At 38.7% G+C, this 27,838-nt stretch overlaps 3 protein-coding genes across 4 annotated transcripts in view; 2 read left to right on the plus strand and 1 right to left on the minus strand.

Moving 5' to 3' along the window:
- washc4 (WASH complex subunit 4) overlaps positions 1–8,883 on the minus strand; it is a 19,502-nt gene extending 10,619 nt beyond the window's left edge. The window contains exons 1-23 of the mRNA XM_062548306.1: positions 8,730–8,883; positions 7,947–8,086; positions 7,638–7,691; positions 7,475–7,540; positions 7,328–7,373; positions 6,034–6,101; positions 5,710–5,792; positions 5,585–5,627; positions 5,326–5,429; positions 4,760–4,880; positions 4,553–4,676; positions 4,199–4,326; positions 3,914–4,074; positions 3,007–3,133; positions 2,675–2,800; positions 2,451–2,558; positions 2,082–2,228; positions 1,510–1,589; positions 1,254–1,359; positions 1,023–1,139; positions 716–884; positions 199–353; positions 38–112 (exon numbers count right to left, since the gene is read on the minus strand). Coding sequence (XP_062404290.1) covers positions 38–112; positions 199–353; positions 716–884; positions 1,023–1,139; positions 1,254–1,359; positions 1,510–1,589; positions 2,082–2,228; positions 2,451–2,558; positions 2,675–2,800; positions 3,007–3,133; positions 3,914–4,074; positions 4,199–4,326; positions 4,553–4,676; positions 4,760–4,880; positions 5,326–5,429; positions 5,585–5,627; positions 5,710–5,792; positions 6,034–6,101; positions 7,328–7,373; positions 7,475–7,540; positions 7,638–7,691; positions 7,947–8,086; positions 8,730–8,790 — 2,409 coding nt within the window. The 5' untranslated portion in view covers positions 8,791–8,883. The remainder of the gene's footprint in view (positions 1–37; positions 113–198; positions 354–715; positions 885–1,022; positions 1,140–1,253; positions 1,360–1,509; positions 1,590–2,081; positions 2,229–2,450; positions 2,559–2,674; positions 2,801–3,006; positions 3,134–3,913; positions 4,075–4,198; positions 4,327–4,552; positions 4,677–4,759; positions 4,881–5,325; positions 5,430–5,584; positions 5,628–5,709; positions 5,793–6,033; positions 6,102–7,327; positions 7,374–7,474; positions 7,541–7,637; positions 7,692–7,946; positions 8,087–8,729) is intronic.
- A 409-nt stretch (positions 8,884–9,292) lies between these two features.
- On the plus strand, positions 9,293–16,205 carry slc41a2a (solute carrier family 41 member 2a). The gene is made up of 11 exons (XM_062547167.1): positions 9,293–9,373; positions 10,923–11,385; positions 11,470–11,577; positions 11,864–11,935; positions 12,033–12,177; positions 12,529–12,675; positions 12,773–12,920; positions 13,113–13,192; positions 13,733–13,864; positions 14,425–14,573; positions 14,908–16,205. Exons 2-11 carry the CDS (start codon positions 11,086–11,088, stop codon positions 15,091–15,093), a joined length of 1,467 nt encoding a protein of 488 aa, XP_062403151.1. The 5' UTR covers positions 9,293–9,373; positions 10,923–11,085; the 3' UTR covers positions 15,094–16,205.
- Positions 16,206–18,028: 1,823 nt separating this feature from the next.
- On the plus strand, positions 18,029–26,355 carry amn1 (antagonist of mitotic exit network 1 homolog (S. cerevisiae)). Of its 2 annotated transcripts, none has more exons than XM_062547200.1 (7): positions 18,029–18,173; positions 19,194–19,347; positions 20,825–20,954; positions 21,142–21,359; positions 21,625–21,681; positions 25,752–25,863; positions 25,995–26,355. In XM_062547200.1, the coding sequence occupies exons 1-7, from the start codon at positions 18,148–18,150 to the stop codon at positions 26,066–26,068; spliced, it is 771 nt and encodes a 256-aa protein (XP_062403184.1). In that variant the 5' UTR covers positions 18,029–18,147; the 3' UTR covers positions 26,069–26,355. The 2 variants fall into 2 exon arrangements, with proteins under 2 accessions (XP_062403184.1, XP_062403185.1); XM_062547201.1 differs by having other exon boundaries at positions 19,212–19,347.
- The last annotated feature ends 1,483 nt before the right edge of the window (positions 26,356–27,838 follow it).

A 27,838-nucleotide genomic window follows, 5' to 3' on the forward strand; every position in this document is an offset into this window, starting at 1 on the left:
AACATCAATGAAAGACAAGTTACAAAAAAGGGCTTTCCTGGTTGTTGAGATTGTAGTTGTAGCGTGACACAAATACGTGGATATTTCTCATAATTTCCAAGACATCCAGTCCCTATTAGAAGGTAACAATACTGATATCAGAACTTGATAGTAGAAAGCAACCATCAATCATAATTCATGAGTCTCTTGCTGGCTGACCTGTTCTAGGGTTTGGCTGGGGAGATGGGCCTCAGTCATCATCAGTCCATAGCGCTGAGTAGCAAGGTTCCTCATCTCACTATATGTAGCCCAGTCATGCAGAGCCACAGTAGTAAGATTGTAGAAGGTTTTGTCCAAGTAGTGAGTTACATATGCTGCAAAGACAAGCCATTTACAACCATATCAAGCAACATCCTGAGTCTGAACAAACATGAGTTTGTGCTCCACCAAAAAAAGATGGGCAAACTGGGATGTGTTTCTAGAAAACACACAGAAGTCATTGCTGAACAATGTTGACATAACTTTCACTCAAACACTGACTTACTCACAATTGCGTCTAGAAAGCTCTGTAGATCAGTCGAAAATTTCAATAGTGCAAACAATGTTATTAATGCCGTCATGCAGATCCAAATAGTCCTATGTATCTACTAGAGCAACTTAGGAGTGACATCATCCATAATTGTTGAGAATGAACAACTAACTTATGAGTTATGTTGTGTCCAAATATTTCCCCTACCTTTGATATCAATGAAACGATTGAAGAACCGGATGGGTTTCAGGGTGAAAAAGTGAGCCAGGTCTTTCAGGCCCACTTTGAATGGGTTTCGGTCATCTAGTTTGAGGTGTGTATGCACAGAGAGGCGCAAGTCCTTTTCAATTTCCTTGCAAAGCTTGTCCAACAAATGCTGGAAAAGACCGAACGAAGAACGAAGGGGAAGAAGAGATGGAAAGGGAGGAAAGGGGGAAGAGAAACAAAATGAAAACCCTGATTGTCGTCCAGAATATCTCAGGTTGCCTTTTGCTATTTCTTTCTCGTCTCTAACCTCCTTGAAAACGTTCATGATTTCAGTGTCATAGCTCTCCAGCAGCTGATCATACGAATCCATGTGCTTCGAATGCATCATTGTTGGCACGCTGTCTCTGAGAGCGCTGAACATGTACTACAAAGCAAAGGAGACAGACAAATTAGCAAACCCTTTACAGAAGCAGAGCGGAACAACAAAACTATGCTTTAAATAGTCTCTTACACGTAGTATATATATCTATGGTCTTACATGTATCCGTGCAGCATCCACTGCGTTGTCGTACACATCGTCCAAGTAGATTGGGAAAACTGCGCGGTGCCAGTACAGAAAACTGCAATCGCACTGCACTTTCACCCTGGGAGAAAGAAAGCTCTGATTCTGCAATGTTGCATCTGAATATTTTCTATCTACCATTTATTATAATGAAAAGGTAATGAATTAATCACAGTCAAACAGTGGAAAATGTCTGACTTGACTATGGAAGTGACTTCTCACTGCCTTATACCTTTCTCTTAATTCACTGATCAGGTCCAGCTTCTTAAGAACCAACTGTAAAGGCAGAAGCTCTTCATCTCTGAAAGTTTTCTGTAATAGAAACAGTATTAAACAAGGAGACAGTATTTTTTTACATTTACTCATGGTGAAGCAGCGTTTATATGAAGTGAGCAGCAGTACAAAGACAGACATTATCAGTATAGCGTTGGCTTAGTATTCAACCCATAAACTTGCTGTTTAGGCACATTGCAGAAAGAAATGGTTGTAGTCCAAGCTAAAGAATAAGCATGGAGGTGTGATAGGTGTATGTGCATAGACTAATCAGAATGTGTGTAGACTAACCAAAAAGTAGTGTTGCAGAATATGTGTGCAGTCTATGCATGGTGATTCTTTGTTTTAGGTGTTTCCTAAGAATGTATTTACTTCTGACCAGAGAAATGTAACCAGATGCCATACAAGACCTAAAACAAAGAAGCAAAATGTGTAGAAATCCTGGGGAAACTAAATCATCACACCTTAGAATCACATTGCTCTTTAAAGCCTACATGCTTCCCCACTGTCGTCACAGGAGTAATGCCTTACCATCTGCGTTCCCACACTGAGTGCCAGGGACACCACCAGTCTGCGCTCCTTGGTGCTTGGCCCATTCAGAGTGTTCTCAGCTAATACCAAAGCAGAGAGAACGTCCAGCCGCTGCTCACTGTACTTCTTGTCTGATATGACTCTTTTCTGCCATGGGGTTGAAGACAACATGTGTGAACACTATTTGGCAAGGCAACATGTGATCAAAGCACATCTGTTCTTTAGCAGAAGACAACAAGTGAGTTTAAAAAAGTGAGTGATGTTTAATTTTAGGTTTGCAGTTCTAACAACCAAGCATTCTTCCACATTGCAAATGGTTGGATGAAGACTATATTTCCTTAGATGATCTCAGGTGGAGTTGATGCTCACCTTGGCGGTGGCAATGGCTGTGAGGGCCTGTGACTGTAACTGCTGGGTGATGTGAGACACAGAATCAGCCACAACCATGGAGCGCCTGTGAAATGTGTGTTCTACCGCCTGAGAAAAAAAAACAAACACCCGCCATCAAATACTCTGCCTTGCAAATGCATTGGACAATTTCCTTATTTACCCCCTTTTTATTACTTAATAAGATATCAGGAATCATGGCTTACTTTCAACAGCTCCACCAGCCGACATAAGGCCTTCACGGAGGTCTTGGTCATTGGCCTCTGCATGGACATGTACATGTTCATGGTGGTTTTGATGATGGTGCTCAGGCTGTAGGCATAAAGGATACCCTAGAAGGAGGGGAAGTGAGGCTTTGATGAGGGTAACTCGGGTGAAATACTACGGATGTTTCTGGCAGTGGCCATTTGTGCCACTGGATTAACACCATAAAGTAAACCCAATTTCACTCCAAAAGTACAACCAAAACATATGATAAAAAATGTATTCACAACCATATAAGATCTAATAACGGAAACAGCAACAGCATTCTACTCACCTGCACAAAGACGTTGCACCGGCTGCTCAGGTCCTCTGCCAGTTTCTCAGGCCGTTGTTCTTTAGATAAGATGGACTCCATCTTCATCATCCAGGATGTCACAAAGACATAATAAGACTGGACATCCCTGTGTAAGGAAAAAGATGTAAAAAATGCTGTAAAAATGCCACTGGAATCAGTCCATTTACCTGTAATCCTGATTTTTTTTTTTACATTTTTAAGGAGATGCTGGTGTGTTTTTGTTATTTAACCATTATACAGGTACCGTATATGAAAACACTGTCTTTAAGTCTTTTAGGGTACAGTTGTGGGCAAAAGATTTGGCCGTGACACACATTTAGTATTTTGCCAACTTTGAAGCTTCAATTTGTGTGGTAGTAATTCCCATTGTTTCTAGATTATTGTGCAGAGTGATAAGATGCATGTTACCAGTTGTTCATTTCAAACAGCTAGCGTTTTAAAAGTAAACACAAGTATCACAATAACACAATTTCCCCTGCATTGTGGCCCTGGCTACAATGACCAGCAAACATTGCTGCAGTATAACCATATCATCAGTAGTCTGACTGAATGATACAATTATTGCTAAAAATGGAAGAAAGTGCTTAAAATCCCATATTTTCTTGTGCTAGCAACAGTTATCCCCATAGGTATACACTTTAATTGTTAGTATTAACCCAGAATACCTGTGAAATAGGGGGCAACCCCGGCAACCCAGTTACACAAACTTTACTGAAGCAATCACTTTTGGCAACAAAAACAAGATGCCATATCTTTCTCCCTTTAAGACACATTTCCTTTTCTACATAACTAATATGCTTCCATCTATTTACAAGGCTGGAATAGTTCATGGCAATTGGACAATGATCGAGTACAAAAATCTTGTGCAGGAAGGGCTTTCACTTACTTGGTGAGGGACAGTGCCTTCTGCTGTAAAAAAGTATCTCTATGTGCACGTATGCTCTGTAAACTCTTTTTGTCCATCAGTTTGGCTGCAGGAGGAACCTTATTGATGAGAAATGCGTCAGGGAACCAGATGATGTTGGCTGTCAGAGTCACTGCAGGGACCTGCAGAAGAAAATACATGCTCTCATACTCAGAAGCTGTTTTAAAACGCTAATACTGTACAAGTAGAAGAAAACTCACACATAAATATTCAATTAAAATTCCACAAAATAAACACATTACAAACCTTTTTGCAAACATCCAGCAGAGATTTGTACAGTTTCTTGTCCACAGTCCTGAAAATGTGAAAATGCAGAACAAACAGGCCGGAGACTCCCGCATACTTGTCCCGCTGGTCAATCTCTGAAGGCTCCCCTGAATGGTTCAATCCAAGCCATAAAAGAAAATAAATATTTAGCTGAAAGAGTCATTCAAATGAATTTACTCAAAATGCATGACTGTTCGTTATTTTACAAAACACTGGGGTTATAGAATGCCAAGTGCAAAAATGGTGGTCAACAGTTATTTTCTGGAGACAGTGTGCCTTTATCAAAATATATTTGTGGGGAAAAAACTCCAATAACACTAAGTATACACTTACCAAGCTTTGACTCAACATTGGCAAAAATTGTGCGGATGTTATGTCCAAACTCCTCAGCAAACAAAGTGTTTTTAGAGACAGACACACCTTCTCCAGGATCATCAAATCTCTGGTCCACACAAGCCTATTTTGAAAACCATAGGATAATATTATGGCCCTATGCAGATCCAGTATACTGCAGTACTCCTACTCCAATGACAAACCCACCTGAAATATCATGCCATCCAGCAACTGTCCTTCTAGCTTCAGGAGCAGTTTCTCAAATGGCTTCAGCTTCTCTTCTGAGATGGCAAATTTGGATGGGTTGTGATGCACTGATTTCAGTAACCTGAAAAGGTTAAAATACAAAGAATGAAGTGACAGACTCATCTGGCACACATTTTGATCTTTTGTACCATTGGATTGTCTTGTAATGGGGACGTTGATGAGAATAATTTCATTCTGTCTTTTTAATCTCTCTCCTTTCATATAATGTGTCCATTTAGCACACACGAGAGAGAGAGGAAGAGTGCGAGAGAGCGGGGCAAGGAGAGAGGGTCTACTCCTTAGTCACCCTCTTATACATTTTGGTCGCATGCATTGGCTTCAATCGAACACATTTTCTATTGATATCGAGTATGTGTCTATCGAGATACATATCATTATCATTTTCTCACCCAGCCCTAATCTCATTTACAATATAATGTTGTTCTTCTGCCCAATATCATTATAACATTACCGGAGACCTTCTGTGCTACTTCACTCAGCTGAAGTGCTAGTATAGCGGTACTCACCTCTTGTACATCTTCCAGTGATCTTTCAAGGTTGTGTGATTCTCCATGATCTCATCCAAAGTAATGAGAATCACAAGCAACTCACCCAGGTGCTCATATACTGTCTGCAGACATGAAATTGTGGATTTTACATGACAAAGCTTAAGTTCCACAAATGTGTTCCACAAACAAACTAAATAGGCCAAGACACTAAACTCATGTCATTACATCCACTATTTGAAATCTAGAGAGGTCATAAATAGACACATATCACAAGTACCTGAAAGTGAACACCAGTAGACTCAATAATTTTAGTGGCAGCCCTAAAAAAAAACACAAAAATTAAATATGTGCTTAAAAAACACTAGTTTCAACAGTTGAACAAACAAATGCAAACACACTTACTTGTTACTGTTGTAAAGTGCAGCTAGCTGATGAACCATGTTGACCACAACCTCGAAACAGCGAGACACAAAACATGACAGTTCCTGAATTGGACACAAAAAAGAAAGATGGAAAATGTGTCTGTTTAAATCAACATTTACCTAATGAAAAATGATAATGACTCCATTTTCCCCCCATCTACTGCTATACATTTCAAAACTGGAATTCTGGAGCAAAACACCAAACAACAAAAAATATATATATTCGAAAGAAGTATGTTCGTGCCTTCAGAATATGTACCGTAAGTGAAGATCACATTATGAACCTAGTTCCTACAATACTCACCTGTAAAAAAGAAATGAATCTGCCCATCTGGATCTGAGATTCTCCCTCCACCACACTGGTATCTGATGCTGTAATACATCAGGAACAACTTGTGAACTACCACCAACAATATGAAGGAAATAAAGTATGCCTCTATGCGTGCACGTGTGTGTATGTGCATACCTGTATGTGTACATGTGTGTTTGTATTCCTGGTCCTCTGTGTCAACTTGCATTTTTGTGAATAGATGATGACATAGAATGGAAGACTGTTTCTACCTTGGCATTGTTGAATAAGGAGTTTAGTGCATGGCCACAAGGCCACTATGAACCAGAAACACCATTCTCCTCCTTCACAATCAAATCTCAGACTTTGAAATGACAACTAAAAACAGGTGAATCTGATCAAACAGACTGTGATACAAATACAGACTGAGACACAAATGCAGTGATTAGAGGGATAGTTTACAAGGTCAAGATCTGTTCATCCATTCTATGTCATCTTTAAGAGTATGTTTATTCTTGATTCATGTATTCTCACTCGTTCCCCTTCTTATCACTTTAAGCGTGATAGCAAATGTGTCTTGTGTGCACATCATGTTAAATATTTACACCGGTTTTAATTATACTTGTGCATTATGGAGCTTTCGTCTAAATGGATTAAGATCAATTACCAAAAGATGATTTCCTCTTTATAGTCTACTTTAGCATGTGTTCCAATACTTATGGAGGGCACTGTATATCTTTGGTGATTGTGGCCAAACAATACCATTTGAACAATTTCAACATGTCACTAATTTCCAGAAGCACTCTGGCTTACACAGATGCTGCTTTGCATACTTCACATATTGATTCTCTCTGATGTTTTGTGTGAGCACTAAGCCTACTGCACCAGCACACCTCTATTAGGTCAACTTCCCTGCTGGTCGTATGAATTATATGAAAGGTGCCCAACACACACAGAGATTTGTATTCAAGTTTTCTTCCAGATCTCAGGACAATGTCTTAGTTACATTTAGTCTGCTTTTATTTATTAGCATCAAATAGCTTCAATGTCTGACCTGACTTAGAAGTTCCAGTGAGTAAATAAGGCCTATGTTAGGTTCTTGGCTTCGTATTGTTCTATTTCCATGGAATATGCAATCTTGCATAAACATTTGGTATGGTATGGCCATTTTGTGGCATGCTGTGGTACTTTGGCATAATTTGATTGCGTATGGTCATGTGAAGGACCGTCTGAAGGACTTGTTTAACACCAAAACCATAATGTTTCTTCAATCAAATGTGCATTATATTGGTGGAAAAAAAAATATTACCTCCTTCACCATAGTAGAGAAGGCCATTATAAAACTTATTCTCAGCCTACAGAGGAAATAACAACATGTTAATGTGTGATGATTCAGGTGTCGAAAGCCACAATTATTATTATATTGATAATTTGTCATTTATGAGCAATTTTATACCTCATATTTTAGCTTCTTTACTTCGCTGCACAAGGCCGCATACACAGTGATTACTTTGTTGAGTACCTTAAGAAATGAAACACAGGATCAAGAGATCACAATGATGCCATTACTACCCTTGATACTACAATTGACCGACAGCAATACTTTAAGGTGGCTGTACCTTATTATCTGTTTTAATCAACTCCAACAATGATGACTGTTCATGTGGGACAAGCTGTAGGCGAGAATAGATCAAAAAAGCAAATCATGAGAAGTTAGAACAAATCTTTACTCAAAAGTAATGCCAACTGTTACTTAACAGTTACAACAAAAACAATAGGTGAATCACAGTTTATGAAAAGGCAACAGGGGAGGTTTATTACAAAAACATTTCATGATAGATAACACCCTAGCCCACATTACCAAGTGGTAAATAATATGAATTATTTCCATCTGAATATTATAGGAGTCCCAATTTAAGGCGTTTCACCTGTAGTGCAATAGGGTCTAAGGTGAAGTCCCACACATCACCAATAGTATCATCTAAGGCTTCCTCGATGCCCTTAAGTTGTGATGTGTATTCTTCCAGGAATTTCCCATAGTTCTTCAATTGCACTTCGGTGTGTATTTCTGTAAACAGACGATGAGCCCACGTTATGATGGTTGAAATGTCCCACAATAGTAGAGTCCATATCAACACGTAGGTGTTATATTTTCAGTGGTATGAACTTTTGGTGGCGTTAATTACTTTGTGGTGTAGGCTTAGCCTCATTGTAATGCTATGTTGGCCTTCACAACCTGAACCGAACCAGAAACATGATGCAGAATGCACGAGCGGGCGTTTCCACAGACAACCTGGCTGCAATGTCCGTACGCGCATCATAAAACGTACAGCATCGTCTTTGAAAGTGTCATTTTTAACCATTAACTTTACACTGAAATATCAACAGTTAACATAGCATAAGGTTAACGCTATAAAATGAAGAGCTGCTGCTCTGGTATTGAATACCGTGACAGTTAACTTAGCCTGTTAATCACGTAGACCTAATGATCACGGCAACCATTGTGAATGGTAGGCTACAAGGAAAATTGTTGCCGTCAAAAACACCTGTCACCTGTTCACTCTAATGTTAATTGTCCTGTGACAGCTAACGATAGGCTACCAACTACCAGCACTAGCAACAGTATAAGCTGGCATGTTAGCTCGCAAGTTAGCATTTAATATCGGGCATTTGACTCGATTGCCAAGTGTCGCTTCACATTAAAGACTTACTCTGAGAACCATCATCAAAACGGTCGAATTCCCAGTCAGGGGAGATAGCCTCCACAGCCATGGTGTTGTTTGACACTATGGGAAATGTCTATGCCAACATCTAAGTAAATATGCATACAAAACAGACTTCTCACTGAAAGCTACCGTACGACGTGATCACAGGACGTGACGGTCCCATGATTTACCCCATGACGAAAGAATTGGGAAATGTAGTTTTTTTTTGTTTTGGCTGAGCACAGTCTGATCTTCAGAGTCCTCTTTTGGTCGCAAGCTGGCCCACGTTCTTCTGTGTTTTCAATGTTGGGCTAACCCTAGCCTATGTAAAAATTATAGATAGATAATATATATATATATATATATATATATATATATATATATATATAGGCTATATATATATATATAGGCTAACTTTGCACCACATCAATTCTTCTTTTGATTCCATTCTTTGTGAGGTCCCGGCCGGTCCCGGCTCATGAATATGATAATCAACTAAACCTAGGAGCCACGCCTTACAACAAAATATGGGCGTTTAGGCTACTTCAGTTAGGCAGCTCAGTTGTCACTTCAGTAAAGACTTGTCACTACGGCCATCAGGAGTAACGAAGAATTCACTAACTTTGATAGCCTACCAACAATGTCGTCAGGTCAGAGTTTTCATTCATTTTGTCTTTTTTTTTTTTTTTTAAGAATGACTTTCTGAAGCTGACTTTGAGTAGGCTAGGCCTAATTTGTATTTTGGAATTTTGGATTGCCTTTACGAATACATGTGACCAGGTGTGATAGACAAAGACGAATTATGGAAACAGAATTTCCACCCGATTCATGTTTGCAACCACTTTAGGCTACAACCTGTTGAGGATGCTATGGTTTGTAGACGTTGCTTGCAGTTATCTAATTCAACCTATTGGTAATGTGAACTCTCAAATGGTGGAAAGTTTTTAGTCATCATCTTTTAACAAACTGTTCCATACAGATGAACCGAATTTGTATAATTATGCCTTATAGGCTTGTTTCTTAAATGTTTTGATTGGATCAACATTCTCCACAAAAAGGGTGTAACTTGAAGAGTGCTCCAACATTTCAAAAACTACAAAAAGGTTGGAGTGACAGTTGAAAGTTTTCCAACTGATAAAGAATGCTCTCACTCACTGTCTTGAATAGGCCTAGTCAGTGAGTAAACGAAGAAAATGCTGTTTTGTATGGAAACAATTTAGTCTGTTCATAGGTTCATTTGGTTAGTTCATATTGAGATAGATTTGCACTACATAGCCTACATAATAGGCCTAGAAATGCAATGCATTGCATATCATTCCTTTACATTTATTAATTTAGCAGCAGACGCTTCTATTTAAATCCATTTTACAATAGCCTAGTGTGTAAAATGAGAAAATAATGTTTAAGTGTTTATAGTGATGCCAAGGAAAATATGAATCCATGTCAACCTATGGGGTTAAAGCCTAATCATCAAGTGTCATGGTGTTTCTGGGAATTGTCTAAATCGGTGTGAAAAAAACTTTGACAAAACCCAGGCCTATATGACCACCATAGAGTAAATCATCTGGACCAGGATACCAGGAATCCCCCATTTGCTGTCAATTAGTTAGTAAGGATATAGCCTAGGCTTACCATATTAAGCCAAAAAGTTCACAATTTAGGCTACTCTATAGGCTTAATCGCAACCTTTATTAAGACAGTGAACTAACAGTGATCCAACTATGTTGGATACAAAGTCAGGCAACAAAAGCTATATAGGAATACACATCAGATTATACAAAATGTGGTGTGGAAGCACCTCTCTTCAACATAAAAAAATAGGTAGGAATTAACCTCAGTACATTTTTGCTTGTTGTCTGACATTTCACTGTAAATTTAGGGCCCAGTGTATTCATCTAACAGTGTTTTTCTTAATGCATAGGCCTAAGCCTATGTTGTGTTCTGCAATACTGTTATATTGCTTTACCAATAGGAGGCACTGCATAATGTATGATCATGTATAATAAGTGTGCATGCATTTACGTAAAAAGGGAGAAGAAGAATAAATTAAGATGGTGGCTATGTATGTAGGCCCTACCTTTACTGCTTACAGTCTTCAGTAAATGCATTTCTTAGTAGTACTTGTTGTCCTTATTGAACTCTACAACACCACAGCCTATATAAATAAACAAATTAATCTGTGCTTCCTTTGTGTTTCAGATAAGCATCCAACATATAGGCCTACAAACCAGGACAGTTGCCATGAAGAAATATAGGGAGATAGCCTCCAGCTTTGTGTTTGTTGCCTATTAAAATCTCAGGCTAACCCAATTCATGATGGAGAGATGTGTTTGACTGATTGGATACCCTTCTGACTGACAGCATGAGCATAGCTGTGACTTATCCTGAGCCAGACCAGGCTCCTGAGGGCCCTGAGAAACCCACAGGCAGTTCCCATAGCCTCTCTGATCGTGAAATCAGAGACTACTCAGAAACTGATCCTTTGCTACGAAGTAGCCGTTCACACAGGCTGCACTTGGATAATGATAATGATGACCACAGCTCACGTTCTGGGCATATGCCCAGTGAGTCTGTCCGTTCCATGTTGCTTCAGATCCTGGTGCCATTCCTGCTTGCAGGGATTGGCACTGTGTCAGCTGGCATGTTGCTGGATATGGTTCAGGTGAGTTCTGTGAGTGATGTTTCAGAGTGTAGGGTATTGACACCTGTTTATGAACCTGTCTTTCTGTTTGTCTTTGTTTCACAGTACTGGGATGTATTTGTGAACATCACAGAGATCTTCATTCTGGTACCCTCTCTTCTCGGTCTAAAAGGAAACCTGGAGATGACTTTGGCCTCAAGGCTGTCCACGGCTGTGAGCAATACACACACACACGCACACACACACACACACACACACACAGTCATAAACAAACTACCTGTTACATTCTTTCATTTGCATCACATGCTCTCTTCTCCCCTCTGTGAAATCTAACACAGACTTGTTGAGAAGACAATGTGACTATGCTGTTAAATGTAGGAATATAGCAGGAGGGAGGGTATGGCTGTAAAATAAGAAGGCATGCTCCATATAATAAAGGCAAAACTGGGGAATTATTCCAGTGTCTGTATGTGTAACACATCTGCATTTTTATTGTCAGGTTAATGTTGGAAAGATTACAAATCCAAGAGAAATGCGTAACTTGGTCATTGGGAATCTGGCACTCAAGCAAGTAAACAGTTTTTCTTCATAGTCAATCTGTGTTGTTTTGATTCCAACACATAACTATAAATGCAGATCTTTTGAGTGGCTCATCCTTTTGTTCCGAGGTGCAAGCCACTGTGCTGGGCTTCCTGGCTGCTATAGCTGCCTGTGTCCTGGGCTGGGCTCTGACAGAGGAGCTGACCGTTAGCCATGCAGCAGTATTGTGCTGCTCCAGTGTGGTGACTGCCTTCACTGCCTCCCTCTTACAGGGTAGGTCCCCCTCAACTCACTGCCTGACCGGTCTTCCAAACCCAGTGCCTCAGTGCACACTCACATAACCCAGCAAGACACAAAGTCATGGACATCTTCTCTTTCTGGTCTTGTAGTGCCTTGTATTGTATTGGTCTTATATTGGCATTAGTCATGGTTAATTTGTCTGTTAGTCAAAGTTTGTTGAACTCTCAGTTTTGTGCTCTTTAGGATGGCAATTAATTTATTATATCTGTACAATAGTGCCAGGTCATTAGACTCCATGCCACATCATGGTTGACCACTTCAGCAGTTCTAGCAATGGTTGATCCACCCCTTACCTGTTAATGAGAGACTCTGATGTCCCAATAGGCATCCTTATGGTGGGAGTCATTATTGGGTCCAAGAAGATGGGCATCAACCCTGATAATGTAGCCACGCCAATTGCTGCAAGCTTTGGAGACCTGATCACCCTAACGATTTTAGCATTTGTTGGCCAAGGGCTGTATGACTGCACTGGTAAGAAGAATTGGATAAAGATTGAGAAAGATAATTTAATAAATAAAATACTCTCTCCCTTCATTACTATATGTTCTGCTCTCACTGTTTGTTTTAGGTTCATACCCCTATGTTTCCTATCTACTTTGTATACTCTTGCTATGCCTGATCCCAGTTTGGGTTGTAGTATCTTGTCGACACCCTGAGAGTCGAAAGCTGCTGTATACTGGCTGGGAACCAATCATCACTGCCTTGTTTATCAGCAGGTCAGTAATTCACATTTTCTGTATTAGCATAACTGAGAGATAGATTTGACAAGCAAAAACAGCTGTTGTAACAATATTTTGGATCATAAAGTTATGTTTAAATTGCCTATCGCTGTAATTATGTTTTATATGAATAATTTGTCAGTGTGCCCCATACCCCAAGAGCCACACTTCCTTTACTTTTCACCACAGCATGGGTGGGCTTATCCTGGATAGAACTGTGTCTGACCCAAACCTTGAGGGAATGGTGGTATACACCCCTGTCATCAATGGTAATGTTAACAAACATATCAAATATTTCCACAGGAATATCATAACGCAGGCCATGCATCCATATTTTTACTTTGATTTCAGTTTTAAAAAGTGTTTCCCATTTGTGGAACAGGCACTGAAACCACTTTTGAGACAACCTGTTATGCAATCTTGTCATCCAAAATTACTGGATCAGGTCATGGAAAATTAAGCAGAAATTCACAACCATATGGATAATGTAAAATAAGGAATCACAGTTGTCATGTATAATACTGGATGATAAGTAAAGATACATTCATATTATAATGCCCTCCTACATGCAAGGTAGGTCACAGAATATGTATGCATTTTACAGAGGTTTGCATTTGTGTTTTCCCCTCATCATCTGAGTCAGTAAATGCAGTAGAAAGCTTTATTTGGATTAAAATGGCAATTAATTTGTCCAAACCAAATAAATCTGATATGGAATTGTCAGGCCAGTAAAATATTGTAGTATGGTTGTGTATCACTGGCTAATATCCTTAAAAACTATCATCCCTCCCTCCTGTCCTCTCACCAAGGTATTGGTGGTAATCTTGTCGCAATTCAGTCCAGTCGCATTGCCACATATCTACACTTCCGCTCTGTCCTTGGAGTCCTGCCTACAGATGCTAGAGGCAACCATTGCCCTTGCCATACCTTCTGTGGTAAAGGTAGGGATGTTACCAGTATGATATTATGTGGGTATGAAATGTATGTATAGTTAGCCTATATTGATGGTTTAGTATGTCAAGTTCTATCTGCTAGTTGAACAATTGCAAATACCCAGATTCCATTTTTTCTGGATTTTTGTTGTTTTTGTCACTAATGGAAGTACCTAAAGACATCTAATAATAGCAAATAATAATGCTTGAAAAGTACCAGAACTCCCCTCTAAATTGGAGTGCTGGTGAAATGGTTGCAAGGACCAACATACATCCTGATTGTGTGTCATGTAATGGCAAAAGAGCACTGCATGTGATGCTCAACATGAGTAGTCTTTAATCAAATTTGAAGCCACTGTATGTTTTTGTCAGTCTTTTATCATTCACTTTTATGGCACCAATCTGTTCTGAGAGACTTTTCAGCAGAACCTAGTCTGTAATATAGAAGTTAGCCCCGTGGTTCATCTTATTGGTTAGTACAATCATCTAACTGTGTATCACTGCTGTGCTGTCAGACCAAAGTGTGTATATCTTAAGGACCAAAGTGTGTGCTGTATGTGTATCTTAAGGACCAAACCAACGGTCTGCTCAAGTTCTACTGCTGTTGGTGATCCCAGGTCACCTGATCTTCATATATGTCATTCATCTCATACAAAGTGGCCATACAGCTCTCACACCCATCTTCATTACACTCTTCTTGACTGCTGCTCTTCTGCAGGTGGGTATACATATGAATGATTCTGGTGCTAAGTGTTCTGAAGATGTTTTAAGAATTAGGAAGTCCCAGGGAAAAGTTAGTTAATCACTGTGAGAAATGTATACATGTTTGATGAGTTGCTTGCCATGCCGACATGCATGGGTACTCTATAATAAATAAGTTCTGGTCGTTGTGGTGTATACAAATGTTAAGCTGACCAGATAACCCTTTGGAAAAACATTTGGTGGGATGGCCTCTCTGGCCAGATTTCACTTGAGTGAGAACACTGAGCAGACACTCAGGTGATGCATTTGTATGTATTTCTAAAAATGCCTTCATACATTATCTTCATCAGGTGTTCCTACTGCTGTGTATAGCTGACTGGATGGTGCACTGTCTGTGGCGAGTTGGAAGAGACCCAGATACTTGTTCCATTCCCTATTTAACAGCTTTGGGAGACCTCTTAGGGACTGCTTTCTTAGCTTTAACTTTTCATCTCCTGTTTATTATTGTGGAAAAGGGAAGTGACACAGGGACCTGAGACGACTGCTTGTGAAGATGTACAGCTGCACACAGTGTCATCTGTACTCCATCTATAGGCATAGTGTACTTGTAGGCCTACCTAATGACTTTATATTCAGGTAGCATACTTTGGGTTTCAAATATGACTTTGGACAACAAAACACAAACATCAGTGTTTTTGGAGAAAAAAAAAACATTTTGTTTGTGTTAATCAACCTTGTCCTTTTGAGTGTCCTCTGGAGGTAATGTTTCATTGTTGTGTGCTTGTACGTAGAGTGGTCTGCCACACACTGACAAAGTTGGTCTTAGCTCACCATGATTCACCTGTGCCTCCACATCCCATGGCTTGTCTCACAGGGTTTTTGTTGTTGTTGTTATTATTCCGTGCTTGTTTTGAAAGCATAATTGTCCGATGTTACAATCAATGTCATATCTTGCATAAGAACATCTTCTATCCAAATGTAATATTCATGCCATTTGTAAATAACTGCATGGATGATTATAATCAGAGGTTAACCTGTTGAGGAGTACGGTCACAAATACTGTATGTGATAAGAATGTTTTGCGAACTGAGAGCTCCGCATTATGATGCGACAATTACCCTCAGAGATGCTCCCCACAGACTGCACACACAGAACACTGAAACTATAGATTGTTTGCCTAGAATTCTAGAGGGAACTAGGAAAATAATTCACTCCTCAAAAGCATTGGGTGGGGCTTGGCTGGGGCTCAGCCAAGAACCAAGAACAGTAGGTAATATAGGATTTTATACCCTAGTACTATAAGAAATCTATAGTTCTTTTCTCATAAGAGTTAATGGGACTATCCTTCCGTGAAAGGAAAATGAATTGATGAAATTTGATGTTTGGAGTTTCACCTGGTGAAAACATGGTGTGTGATTTATCAGAGTAACTTCATATGATCAAATGATACATTGATGGTATTGATGATATGATATTGAGCATTAAATGAAAGTTTAATTTTATTTTGAATCAAATAATTGTATTTAAATCCACCATTCTTTTATTTAATAACCCACCTGTAGTAAGTGATTGGAGTAATTTTCAATCTGTAGACATAAAAAACAGATGTTACACTTGGTCAACAAGTCGTAATGCATTATTAATGTCATAATAGTTGTGTTGCTTTATTTATATTTTATGTGGTATGGTTTCATGAGGGTTATTGACATTTGACTTCAGTAGGCAAATAAAGCATCTCCCCCTTCCATGCTCCTGAAACACCATGTTGATTGTTTATTGGTTATGTCTTGGTCTGAGTCACTGCGTAATGTTAGAGGCTGGTGATATGGTTCACAGAAATGTGTTTTCTGCATTACACCCTTCTGTGAACACTCAAATTAGATGCACACATGCAAGAGGAGTGAATGAGTTCACACCTGGAGCAGTGGGCAGCCATTGCTGGAGCCAAGGGAGCAGTTGAGGATTAAGTGCCTTACTCAAGCCAGAGACGGTTTATAAAGCGAGACGATTCATATGAGGGTAAATTCTGGTTTCATTGTGACGCAACTGCCACTCCCATTTAGGAGGCAAACGGGAGATATTTATATGGGAGAAATAATTCTACACCTTTCTAAACCGATTATTTCGTCACTGAACACGCCCCTTTAGGAGGCAGGAAGTGCTGCTATTTCGTTCCATTGAAAAACCCCTTTATGATTCATCTTAGTAACTATACAATCTTTGCTCAAGCCTTTAGGCCATGGCCCATTCAAGACTGGCAGGACTGTGACACAGAAAGTGGAGTGACCATTTGTCCAGACAGTCCAGCTCTCAAGCCCGCTGTCCAGACCTAGCTTGCATGTCAAGATGGAAACATTCAGCTTCAGAGAGTAAAAGGGCTACCACATATCTGTGCCACCCAACAAATAGCCCTGTAGCCTGTATTTTGTTTGTTATATTTTCATTGTTGTATTGTTGTATTTTCTTGTGTTTTCTTTGTTGTACTGTAAAGTGACCTTGGGTTTTGAGAAAGGTGTTATAAATTAAATATATTATTATTATTATTATTATTATTACTTAAACCAGCTGATTCTAATTAGCACTACCTCTCAAGCCAGGTATAAAGCCGCTAATTGGTGAGATAACCTGTGTTAAGTGCAGGTAGATCCAATACATGGTTGGACTTTCTGAAGCTGGACTTATTCCAGTGCATGAAAACGTACTGCTATCCAAAGTCTTCTTCTTCGTCTCCTCCTCCTTCTTCTTCCTATTATTACAGTGTGTGAAAATGCACTGTTCTGTTATCTAAAGCCTCCTTCCTTCCTCCTTCCATCCATTACATCAGTTTCCCAACCTTTTTTCCTTGAGGGCCCCCTTGCCTGCGTCTAAGACAAGCCAGGGCCCCCTACCCGCATATTCCACAAGACATTGTTTTATTCAACAATCGGGGTCCGGGGATGAATTACCAATGCCTAGCCTAGAGGTCAGAGGTAATAACAAAAATATGCTTTAATTTGGATTACACATTATCCAGCTGGGTGTGTTATTGGAATTTTCTAAATGTATTGTGCCCAAATAATTTTGGTAATTTCACAACCTAAGCCTATAGGCAACATTGTGCGGACCCCCTGCAATCTCTGGCAGGCCCTATTGCAGTCCCCGGACCCCAGGTTGGGAACCACTGTAGCCTATACAACATTCATTCAGTTATCTGCCTATCAACATCCAGTAAATCTATCAACATCTATTAAATTATTTGTCTATCAATAACTTTTAAACTATCAATGTAGCCTATGCACCCATCAACACTCCCATCTCTGCATTTTAGCGATACATGATATTTTACATAAAATCTTTAGCATTTTCAAGCACTGGTAATTCCTTGGAACTACATTTCTAGTTGTATTGCGGTTTATTCGAAAATAGGACTTTTATTTTGACGAAATCTTCAGTAGATCCAGCTGGAAGTCTGCTCCTTTGCCGTAGGCTACTGCTTCCTGCAGCAGGGTTTTTAGCTTTTACCAAAGTGTCTCTGCTTTTACTGTCTATTTAGTCCCGTTCATCTTTTTATGTGGTGCCTGTTGTCTTCCAAATAGCCTATTCTTTGCTAGATGGAGGTCCTGTCACTTGTAGATTTGTGAGTATACGTATACAAACAGGCTACACAAATATGATCACCTATCTGCTAAATAGTTAAACATAGACTGTAGTTAAAGGGTAGCTAGGTATTTCATATCGAGCCTAACTTATACCACTGAGTAGCCTACTAGCACAAGTAGTTAACAATATTTAAGTGATTATCCTGCATCTTACCAAAGATCCGCTTTAACCCTCTCTGATCTTACTGCCAAGTGTGTAGGCTAGTTCCCTTTACGCTTTACAGCATGAAAGTGTCAAACTGGGCCAGATTTGTTGGACCTCGTGGAGGCCGTCATTGTGATGCTCATTCTCATCCTTTCTGCGTGATGCTCATTCTCATCCTTTCTGCATGGGTGTCAGAGGGTTAAAGCGGATAAGGATCTTTGGTATAGCCTAGCCTATCTATGGCGTTATTTAGCTGACTTGATACTGCGAGTAGTGTTTACCGGATAGACTTTGGGTTAGCATTATTATCAAGTCAATTCTGTATCAAAAGTTTCGGACTAGTGCTTAATTACAATCAGATCACGTAAAGATAATATTGTATTGTATCATCATCACTAATGTATCAGGAAAAGTATTATTATTATTATTGGCCTATTAAAAAGCCTAATATAAATGTAGGCTACATTATGTATTAGACACACTTGAAAATAAACCAGCTCCTCTTGCAAATCTGCAAAGTGTCAATCACAACTTGATGTTTATTCTATGAGTTCTCTGTTGTATCTAAGCAATTATGAGCCATTTGTCACAAATCGTATCACCTATTTTTGTGAAATCTCTGTATTTGGTGAATTAAGTGTGGGAAAGTGGAAAGAAGGGTTGAAAAGTATTGTTTCTGCTTAGGCGGGGTGACCCACTACTAATGTAGCATGTTATGTTTGACACACCCTTGCTTTACAGTAGAATATGCTGGAACACAATGTTTCAAGTGCACCATAGCGATGACCCTGTTATAACCTACTGAAATATTATGTTGATCTCTTTTTCACTTGTATGTTGACAACTTAATTAGCTTATATTATGTCCACAGGAGTGTTAATTTTGTAGCCCAGTGCGCCGAAAATTGCCATAATAAGGACCTAAGAGATTTGCCAGAAAACATCAAGGATAAAGTAGTGCGGCGTATGAGCCTCCGTGGAACACTTACCGACTCCAATATCAGCCAGGTAGCTCCTAATGAAAATAAACAGGCCTTCAGAGGCCCTGACTTGCACTAGTTCCCAGGGTTCTGTTCCCTACCCATAAATAGGGTGGGTTTTATGTTCTCAGTTTATTTTCTCCGTGCCAAATGTTGAACGTAGCTTTAGGCTATGCTATTTCTGTGGATCAATGGGATACGGCCCACCCATCTAGGATATAGGTTTGCCTGACAGGTTCGATTAACCTGTCTTGAGAATCAAATTGTGTGTGAGCTTTGGTGCAACTGGCTACAGCGACCGTACCAAATTTGAGTCCAAATGCCCATGGGGGTCCGGGTTCAAGTCCAACACGGGTTATTTCCCGATCCTACCCCGTCTCTCTCTCCCACTCGCCTCCTGTCTCTCTCTCCAATGTCCTGTCACAATAAAGGCAGAAACCCCCCAAAATAGACTTTGAACTGAAGAAAATCAGATTCTGACAAACAAATCCTTTTGGATTTCAAGTATGATTATAGTAGGAGTATTTGAAGGATGTGTTACTTTTCAGGTTTTCTTTCTTATGGAGATGAGGAAGATGTATTTTTGGCAGTTGAAAAGGAGTCATGTAGGTCTTCTTATTGGTTTGCATTGAAAACCACCAATGACTGCCCTGATGGGTTAAACAGAGATGAACGTGCTTTTTATTTGAAAAGTTTGATTGCTACACTTCTGAAACAATTTAGTAAGTTTGATGTGCAGTTTCGGAATAGTTTGAACCTCCCTTGAGAGCTAGATTACGTTGAAGGAGGAGTACTGAGTTTGAGCGGCTTTAGCGCTTGCTTTAGCACTTGCAAGTACTAAGGGCAGAGTGCCAAACGTATCGCATTTTTTTAACTGAAAATAACAGATACTTCTGCAGTAGTATAAATAGGGTCCCTACACATAAAATAAAGCACAAAAACTTAGTTAGTCTACTGAGAGTTATTGTTGAATATATATTGGTAAAAGAAGCACACCTTGGCTTTCTCCGCTCTAGCCAGTCCCTCTCACACAGCACAGCGCAGAAACAGAGACAGAGAGGGTTAAAGCGGAGTAATGAAGGATCTTTGGTACGAATCAGGGCACAGCACAGGTCAAGATGCAGGATGTTTGGATGATTATCATGTCTGACATCAACAATAAAGATTCTCTGTAAGCAGCTTGCTTGCCTAAAATTCTGCGGATTTTGCAACAACACACCAACAAACATGGGTATGCAGTCGATATTCGACAATTCCAACTGCAAGGTCCCAAATTGAAACGAGCAATTTTTAGCTCCTATTTTTGAAGCTGGCATTCCTCTGGGCATGCAATTGGGCTACAGGTTTTCTACAGGAATGGCATGTTTGAACAGGCACTGTACTAGTTATCATAAAGGCAATACAAAACTGGGGAACAAATCCTGAGACTTTACACTGATATGATATACTGTCTCATATGTTTAAACAAGGGTAGGAATAGAAATATTCTCCTTTTGTGTCTTAAGGTGTTACATTCAGGAATAAAAACACTTGACTTGCACAACTGCAGGCTTTCTGACACGGCATTGCAAAAAATCTCCTGCTGGCATTTAAATCGAATATGCCTCTCCAACTCTACAGACATTACATCAAAAGGTACTAGAAGAATATTTGTTTTTCTGCTTGTTTAGGTAGGCAAATATTTCCTACACTTTTCCTGGCATAATCCTAAATAAAGTCCAAGTAAAAAATACCCTGTGCTATTTGGGTACTTTTGTAATTTTATTGCAATAAACATTTGAATGAATGAAATGACTTTAAATGTGACAATATGTCCCCACAGGCTTAGGAGCACTTGCATCCTCCTGTCCAAATCTGAAATGGGTAGACCTGTCTGGCTGTGTGTCGGTGACAGACTCAGGTGTTCAGACCCTGGCATGCTGCTGCACAGGACTGGAAGTTATCTGTCTTGTGGGCTGCACAGCTCTGAGTGACAAAGCCATTCAAGAGCTAGGAGCTAACTGCCGGATGCTGCACACAGTTTCTATCTCAGACACCTTGGTAAGAGATCTTTGACCCACTGAGACAAAAAACAGTTGTGTTTACTTATAGCAGAGGAATGTTTGAAAGCTGGAACCATCAAATAATGCAACTGAGACTTACGTATTGTGTAATAATGCAATCATTTGGACTATTCCTTTTGAGTTCTTTGTTTCTTCGTAATGCCCTCCTTTTATTTTCTCTGATCCCCAATCAGTTTTGATGCATAAGAAATGCTCATTATGGAGAGTGTGTCATAATACTGTCTTTTCTTGACATGCATTAGTTTACCGATGCGGGTGTCATCAGCCTTGCAACAGGAGTGTGCTCCAACAGTTTGAAGGTGAGAGTATGCGAGGAATACTATGACTTGCTGAAGTATTCAACCCTTTGTCATCAGAAGGCCTAATTTCTCAATAAAAGATTATTTATTTGTATAGCACAGTATCATACACAAAGTGCTTTAAACTATATATAATATATAAATACAAAAGATAAAAAGAAACAAATTGTAAAAACATGTAAATAATAAAAACAAAGAAAATGAAAACAGGAATAAAACAAGAATAAAATAAAATATATTCACCAGGGGACTATTTGTAAGCCAAAACCAGGCTGAGGGGTATGAACCAGGAAGTTCTTTAGATTCGAGTCCAGAGTGCGTCAATAGCAGTGATCTACTGTATATGTAGCACTATAAACATTACAAAGCAAAGATGTAAAAGTCATGGTGTGAGGTTGTGTGAGCCAACTACTGCACTGTCTCAGGGGCTGGGGGACTGCCTCGACGGGTTTGTTTTAGTGAGGCAATGCATACATGTTTTTGCAGACACAAACTAAAAGTGGTGACAAGGGTCAAGTTGAATACCTTTGCAGGCAGAGTGTGTGTTGTATGTGTGCTTTATGTGGTTGTATGTGTCCTATAACTATATAGGCTATAACTACTCAAAGCTGTAACTACTCAATCATATTGTGTTTCCTTAATGACCGACAGTTTAGTTTGTATATGGAAAAAAGGAGGAAAAAATAAAAATAAAGTATAGGTATTAGCCTACGGAAGGCCTGATTTACACGCACAGGTAAAGCACATTGTGTTTGTTTTTTTCCTAATGACATTTGAGTTCATGATTTTTTTTGAGAGTTATTCAATTTGTGTATTGTATCAAGTCCCCAATTTCACTCATTCTCATCTGGTCACCCTAATGTGTCTTCATACTGATGAAAATAAATATATTTACTTTACTAAATGAATACAGTAATATTAATAATTAGGAGACCTCATGGTATTGTGGAATAATACAAAAAATACTTTCCCCTACATGTGCTGAACCTTTCGCTTTTCTAGTAGGCTGTACAATGTATGTTATTTTAATTTAAGTTAATTTACAATATGTTACATCTGGGAAGAACTAGTGCTCTCTCTCGGTATCTTACTAACAACACACACGTCTGTATATCCAACTTGCACTCTCCAGGAGCTGCTCTCTAATAAGTATATATGTTTATTTGTTAGGATAAGCCCCTTGAGATGATTCATCTCATTTTCGAGATCAAGATGATCATGAGACATTCATTGTTAGAATAGTGAGGGCTTTCCTCCTGACAGACAATTGGCTATATGTGATATGCATTGCCTATAGCCTACTTCTCCAGACAGTCTACGATAGCAAAAGAAGGAAGGATGCATATGGTATGCTGTGCTTGAGTTATCTATTGTCTCTGCTGGAAACTACAGAGTGATAGTCAGTGATAGACAGTTTTTGTATTCATGAAGTGTCCATGAATTTTCATATGTACACTACAGTTAACAAAAGTTTGGGGTCACTTAGAAATGTCCTCATTTTATAAAGAAAATAACTATTTTTTATCAATGAAGATACCATTAAATTAATCAGAAATATAGTCTAGACATTTTTAATATGGTATGACTATTCTAGCTGGAAACGGCTGATTTTCAATGGAATATCTTGGTGTACAGAGGCCCATTTCCAGCAGCCATCACTCTTGTGTTCTAATGGTTAGCTAATGGCCAGAAAAAGAGAACTTTCTTCTGAAACTCGACAGTCTATAACTGTTCTGAGAAATGAAGGAGGCTATTTCATGTGAGAAATACCAAGAAACGGAAGATTTCCTACAATGGCGGGCACTCCTTCAGAGAATTGATTGATGGAGAATTATTTGACAAAAGCAAAGTTTGAAGGACAAAATTATTATTTTGATTCTATTCTAATAATTAATCATAATAACCTTCTCAATGTCTTCATTATATTGTATACTCATTTTGCAACTCATTAGATGAATAAATGTGTGGGTTTTCATGGAAAACATGAAATTGTCTGGGTGACCCCAAACTTTTGAACAGTAGTGTGTGTACAGTATGTACAGTACCCTCCAGAATTATTGGCACCCTTGGTAAAGTTGACTAAAAACAGGTATAAAAAATAATCTGCTGGTGATTTATTGTACATTTTCAATGAAACAAAATGAGGAAAAATCCCACATTGAAAGGAAGCAAATTATTGAATAAAAGGAAAATCTCTAAAGAAATGAATATTTTTTAACAAAAACACATCACTCACAATTATTGGCACCCCTACTTGTAATACCTTCTTAAACCTCCCTTTGTCAATAAAACAGCTTGTAATATTCTTCTCTGACATCCCATAAAGATTGAATACAAAGTAAGGGATTTAAGACCATTCATCTTTACAAAACCTCATCCCACTTTTTTTTCTATGGAGTTTAGATCAGGGGACTGCAATGGCAATGTCTGAAGCTTGATTTTGTGTTCAGTAAACCATATTTGTTTTGATCTGGACATTTGTTTTGGTTCATTGACCTGATGAATGATCCAACCATGACCAACTTTTAGGGCCTTGGCAGTTGGCAGAGATTGTTTGATTTCCTTTGAAAATGTTCAGGTTTTTCATGGTGTTCATGATACCATGCACCTTAATTAGGCCTTTGGGAATTAAAACAGCCCCACAATAGCACAGCCCCTCCACCATAATTCTGATCAGGCATGGGATTCTTTTTAGTGTAGTCATTCTTCTATGTACGCCAAAGACACCTTAAGTGTTTTTAGCGAAAGAGCACAATTTTCTTTTCATCTGACAATAGACCACACTCCCAGACATGTCATGGTACCATTCAGTAACTCCTGCCATTTACATTGTTCATTAAATGACTGGACTGGCTTTAACCTGACATGCCATCTAAATAATCTATTAGCAGTGAGGTCACTTTTGGAGATTTTTTTGGGGGGACTTGGTGACCCCAAGATGATAGCTTTGTCTGTAACTCTCCAACAGTGGTCCTTGTGGATTTTTTTGGCCTATCATACCATACTCCATACTGTACATGGGGGCAAAATAGCCATGGGTCTTTGTCCAAGCATATTTGTCACATTTACAGATGATTAGAACCTTTTAATCATTAGTTTAACTGGAAATATAGGCATTTTCAACAAAATACCTAGTTTCCATAGACATTCTCTTACTTACAAATGTCAACACACTTTCTTTTCATTTCAATTTAGTGTATTGTCTCTCCAATGTTGAAAAATGACTAGAGGATTTAGCCTATATGAGTGACTTCATTTTCATACCATAGTGAAAAAGAACATCATGAACTACTTCTGAAAGTTCACAGACACTCTGATTTACATAAGAAAATGCTCCTGTTAAATGTTGTACATAATATGTTTCAGGGGTGCCAATAATTGTGAGCAATGTGTTTTTGTTAAAAAAATATTTATTTATTTTCCCTTTTATCAGAAAAAAAATGCTTCTGTTGCAGGGTATATTTTTCCTCGTTGTTTTCATTGTGGGAGTACAATAAATCACCAAAAGATTTTTTTTTATACCTAGTTTTAGTCAACTTTTACCAAGGGTGCCAATAAGCCTGGAGGGTACTGTATGCATGTATGTGTACAGTATGTGTAAGGCTTTTGTCTTGAAACAGTGGAATTGTGTGAGGAACTTCAAGATGTTGGGTCTGGAAACACACCATTGGCGGGACTCAATCCGAGGGGTGGGATGAACGGTTGTCTTTCAAATTCCGCAATAGGATAGTGCTACAACTCATGAGTCCCATGCGTTTTCCTACCAGCAGAGCTAGTCGGTAGATAAAACTTTTGCTGTATCCGGTCGGCAAAACTCTGAATAGCCTATCTTTCGTTTTTAGGAATGATTTCAATGTCGTTCTTAGTTCTTTTCTCAAAAAAGCTCAACTCCAAGTCTTTAAAAAAAAGCCGATTCAAAAGTCCGCTGTTCGCCAGCTGCAGCCATCCTCTGTTCAAGTAGTAGGGAATTGACGCGGAACCGTCACAACTCTGTTGTCATTATGTTAAGCTTGGGTATGGGTAATCTTGTGTTGCTGGTAACGTCCCCTGTCCTGATATATGTATTGCAGGAAATCCACATGTCAAGATGTACCAAGCTGACAGACGAGGCGGTGATTATTGTTCTCACAAATTGCACCAAGATCAGAACATTTGTGTTTCATGGATGTCCACTAATTACAGGTTGGAACATGTGACAATTTACGCTGGTACCTTAAAATCACAAAAGTATACATTTGTATACATTTTTTAACTATATGTACATTTGTTCTTTGTCTCGTGACTATTATCTTGTCATCTTATGTGCTCTCCAGATCGGTCCAGAGAGGCTCTACAAACACACACTGGTAGGGACAAGATAAAACATGTGACCTGGACAATTTATTGAGGAGACATTACTGCTCCATGTGCTACAATATTGTTCATCACTTCCCCTTTCTGACGTCGGAGTTCAACTTGTACATGTAAAGATGTGTAGTTTGTGCGCATTCCACAGTGAGAATACTATGCATAATGGTGACTTGGGTTATACTTTTAAATATACATGGTCATTTTTTCCATTGTACACTGTTCTCATTAGGAAGCTTTATTGAATGTTTATATGAAGCTTTTATTTATATGATTTGTATTAATTTAAACATTTAAGGTGTAACATAAAGGCTTGTATATCCTCTGTTATTTTGTTCTGGTATTATCTGTTACATTCATTCATGTTTCATTGTCATGTCTAACTGTCTGCAGAATTATAACAAATATGAGCTGTCTACCATGGTATAGAGGAATACAGTGTTTTCATGCCTGACAGGTAACTACCATGGCACCTTCTCTGTGTGTTTGTGATTCACACTTACTTTAACCTTCAGCAGGCACCCACACTTGTGCAAAAGCTGATCAAGCTAATCAAAATAAGGCTACAGCCACATTACACCGAATCAGTTTCAACATGGATTTTCGAATCAAATTCGATCCGCATCCACAAACACAGTTTGGGAAGCCTTTAAACACATACACACACACATATATATATATATATACAGTCATGGTTGAAATTGTTGGCACCCTATGCTAAAGTTGACTAAAGAGAGGAATATAAAATCATCTTTTGGAAATTGACCTTAATGCCATAAGTAATAAAATTAGGATATATCCAACCTTTAAGGACACCAATTTTCTTTGTGAATGAATAATGTATCATGAATAAATAAATGTTCCTCCTTAAAATACCCATAGAGATAGGCATATTTTAATTTTTAAATGCCACTTGTTTAATGGATCCAGGATACTATGCATCCTGAAAAAGTTCCCTTGGTCTTTAGAACTAAAATTGCCCCACATCATCACACACCCTTCACCATACCTAGAGATTGGCATGGTGTTTTGTTCAGTTTTGTTCAGTCAGCCTTTTAGCCTGCTTGATGCTCATTGAGCTCAATGCAAATCAAACCAGCTAATGGGCTAACTGAACTAAACCGAACAAAACACCATGCCAATCTCTAGGTACGGTGAAGGGTGTGGGATGATGTTGGGCTATTTTCGCTCCAAAGGTCAAAGGAACTTTATCAGGATGCGTAGTATCCTGGATCCATGAAATAAGTGGCCTTTGAAAATAAAAAACTGCCCGCCCCTATGTTAACCCTATGTGTTAAATTCCCATAGGGTTACAATACATAGGGGTGGCAATATTTTTGACCCCAGTATTTTGGGAAGAACATTTATTTATTTATGATAAATTGTTCATTCACAAAGAAAATTTGTGTCCTGAAAGGTTGGATTTTTCCTCATTTTATTACTAAAGCCATTAAAATCAATTTTTCCAAAATTTCCAAAAGATGATTTTATATTCCTCTTTTTAGTCAACTTTAGCATGGGTGCCAACAGTTTCAGTCATGACTGTATATATATAATACTGTATATACAGTGCCTATAGAAAGTCATCATACCCTTTTGAAATAGTTTTTTTGTCTTACAGCCTGAAATCAAAACCCATTTAAAAAAAAATCTTTTCCAGTTTTATTAACAAATTTAGCTGTACAACATCAAAATAATGAAAAAAAAGTAAACAGTTCTGAAAATTAATAAAAAATGAAAAACTAGAATAACAAGGTTGGAAAAGTCATCATACCCCTGACTTAATACTTTGTAAAGCTTCCTTTTGCTT

The sequence above is a fragment of the Sardina pilchardus genome, chromosome 10 (assembly GCF_963854185.1).
Source record: "Sardina pilchardus chromosome 10, fSarPil1.1, whole genome shotgun sequence".
NCBI lineage: Eukaryota > Metazoa > Chordata > Actinopteri > Clupeiformes > Clupeidae > Sardina > Sardina pilchardus.

Excerpts from the sequence above, each read along its gene's own strand:
- slc41a2a (XM_062547167.1), top strand. The coding sequence starts at position 11,086 with ATGAGCATAGCTGTGACTTATCCTGAGCCAGACCAGGCTCCTGAGGGC. Across the intron at positions 11,578-11,863 it reads CCTCAAGGCTGTCCACGGCT|GTTAATGTTGGAAAGATTAC; the intron begins GTGAGCAATACA and ends TTTTATTGTCAG. Across the intron at positions 12,178-12,528 it reads CACTGCCTCCCTCTTACAGG|GCATCCTTATGGTGGGAGTC; the intron begins GTAGGTCCCCCT and ends ATGTCCCAATAG.
- amn1 (XM_062547200.1), top strand. The coding sequence starts at position 18,148 with ATGGAGGTCCTGTCACTTGTAGATTT. Across the intron at positions 18,174-19,193 it reads GTCCTGTCACTTGTAGATTT|CTTATATTATGTCCACAGGA; the intron begins GTGAGTATACGT and ends CAACTTAATTAG. Across the intron at positions 25,864-25,994 it reads TGGATGTCCACTAATTACAG|ATCGGTCCAGAGAGGCTCTA; the intron begins GTTGGAACATGT and ends TGTGCTCTCCAG.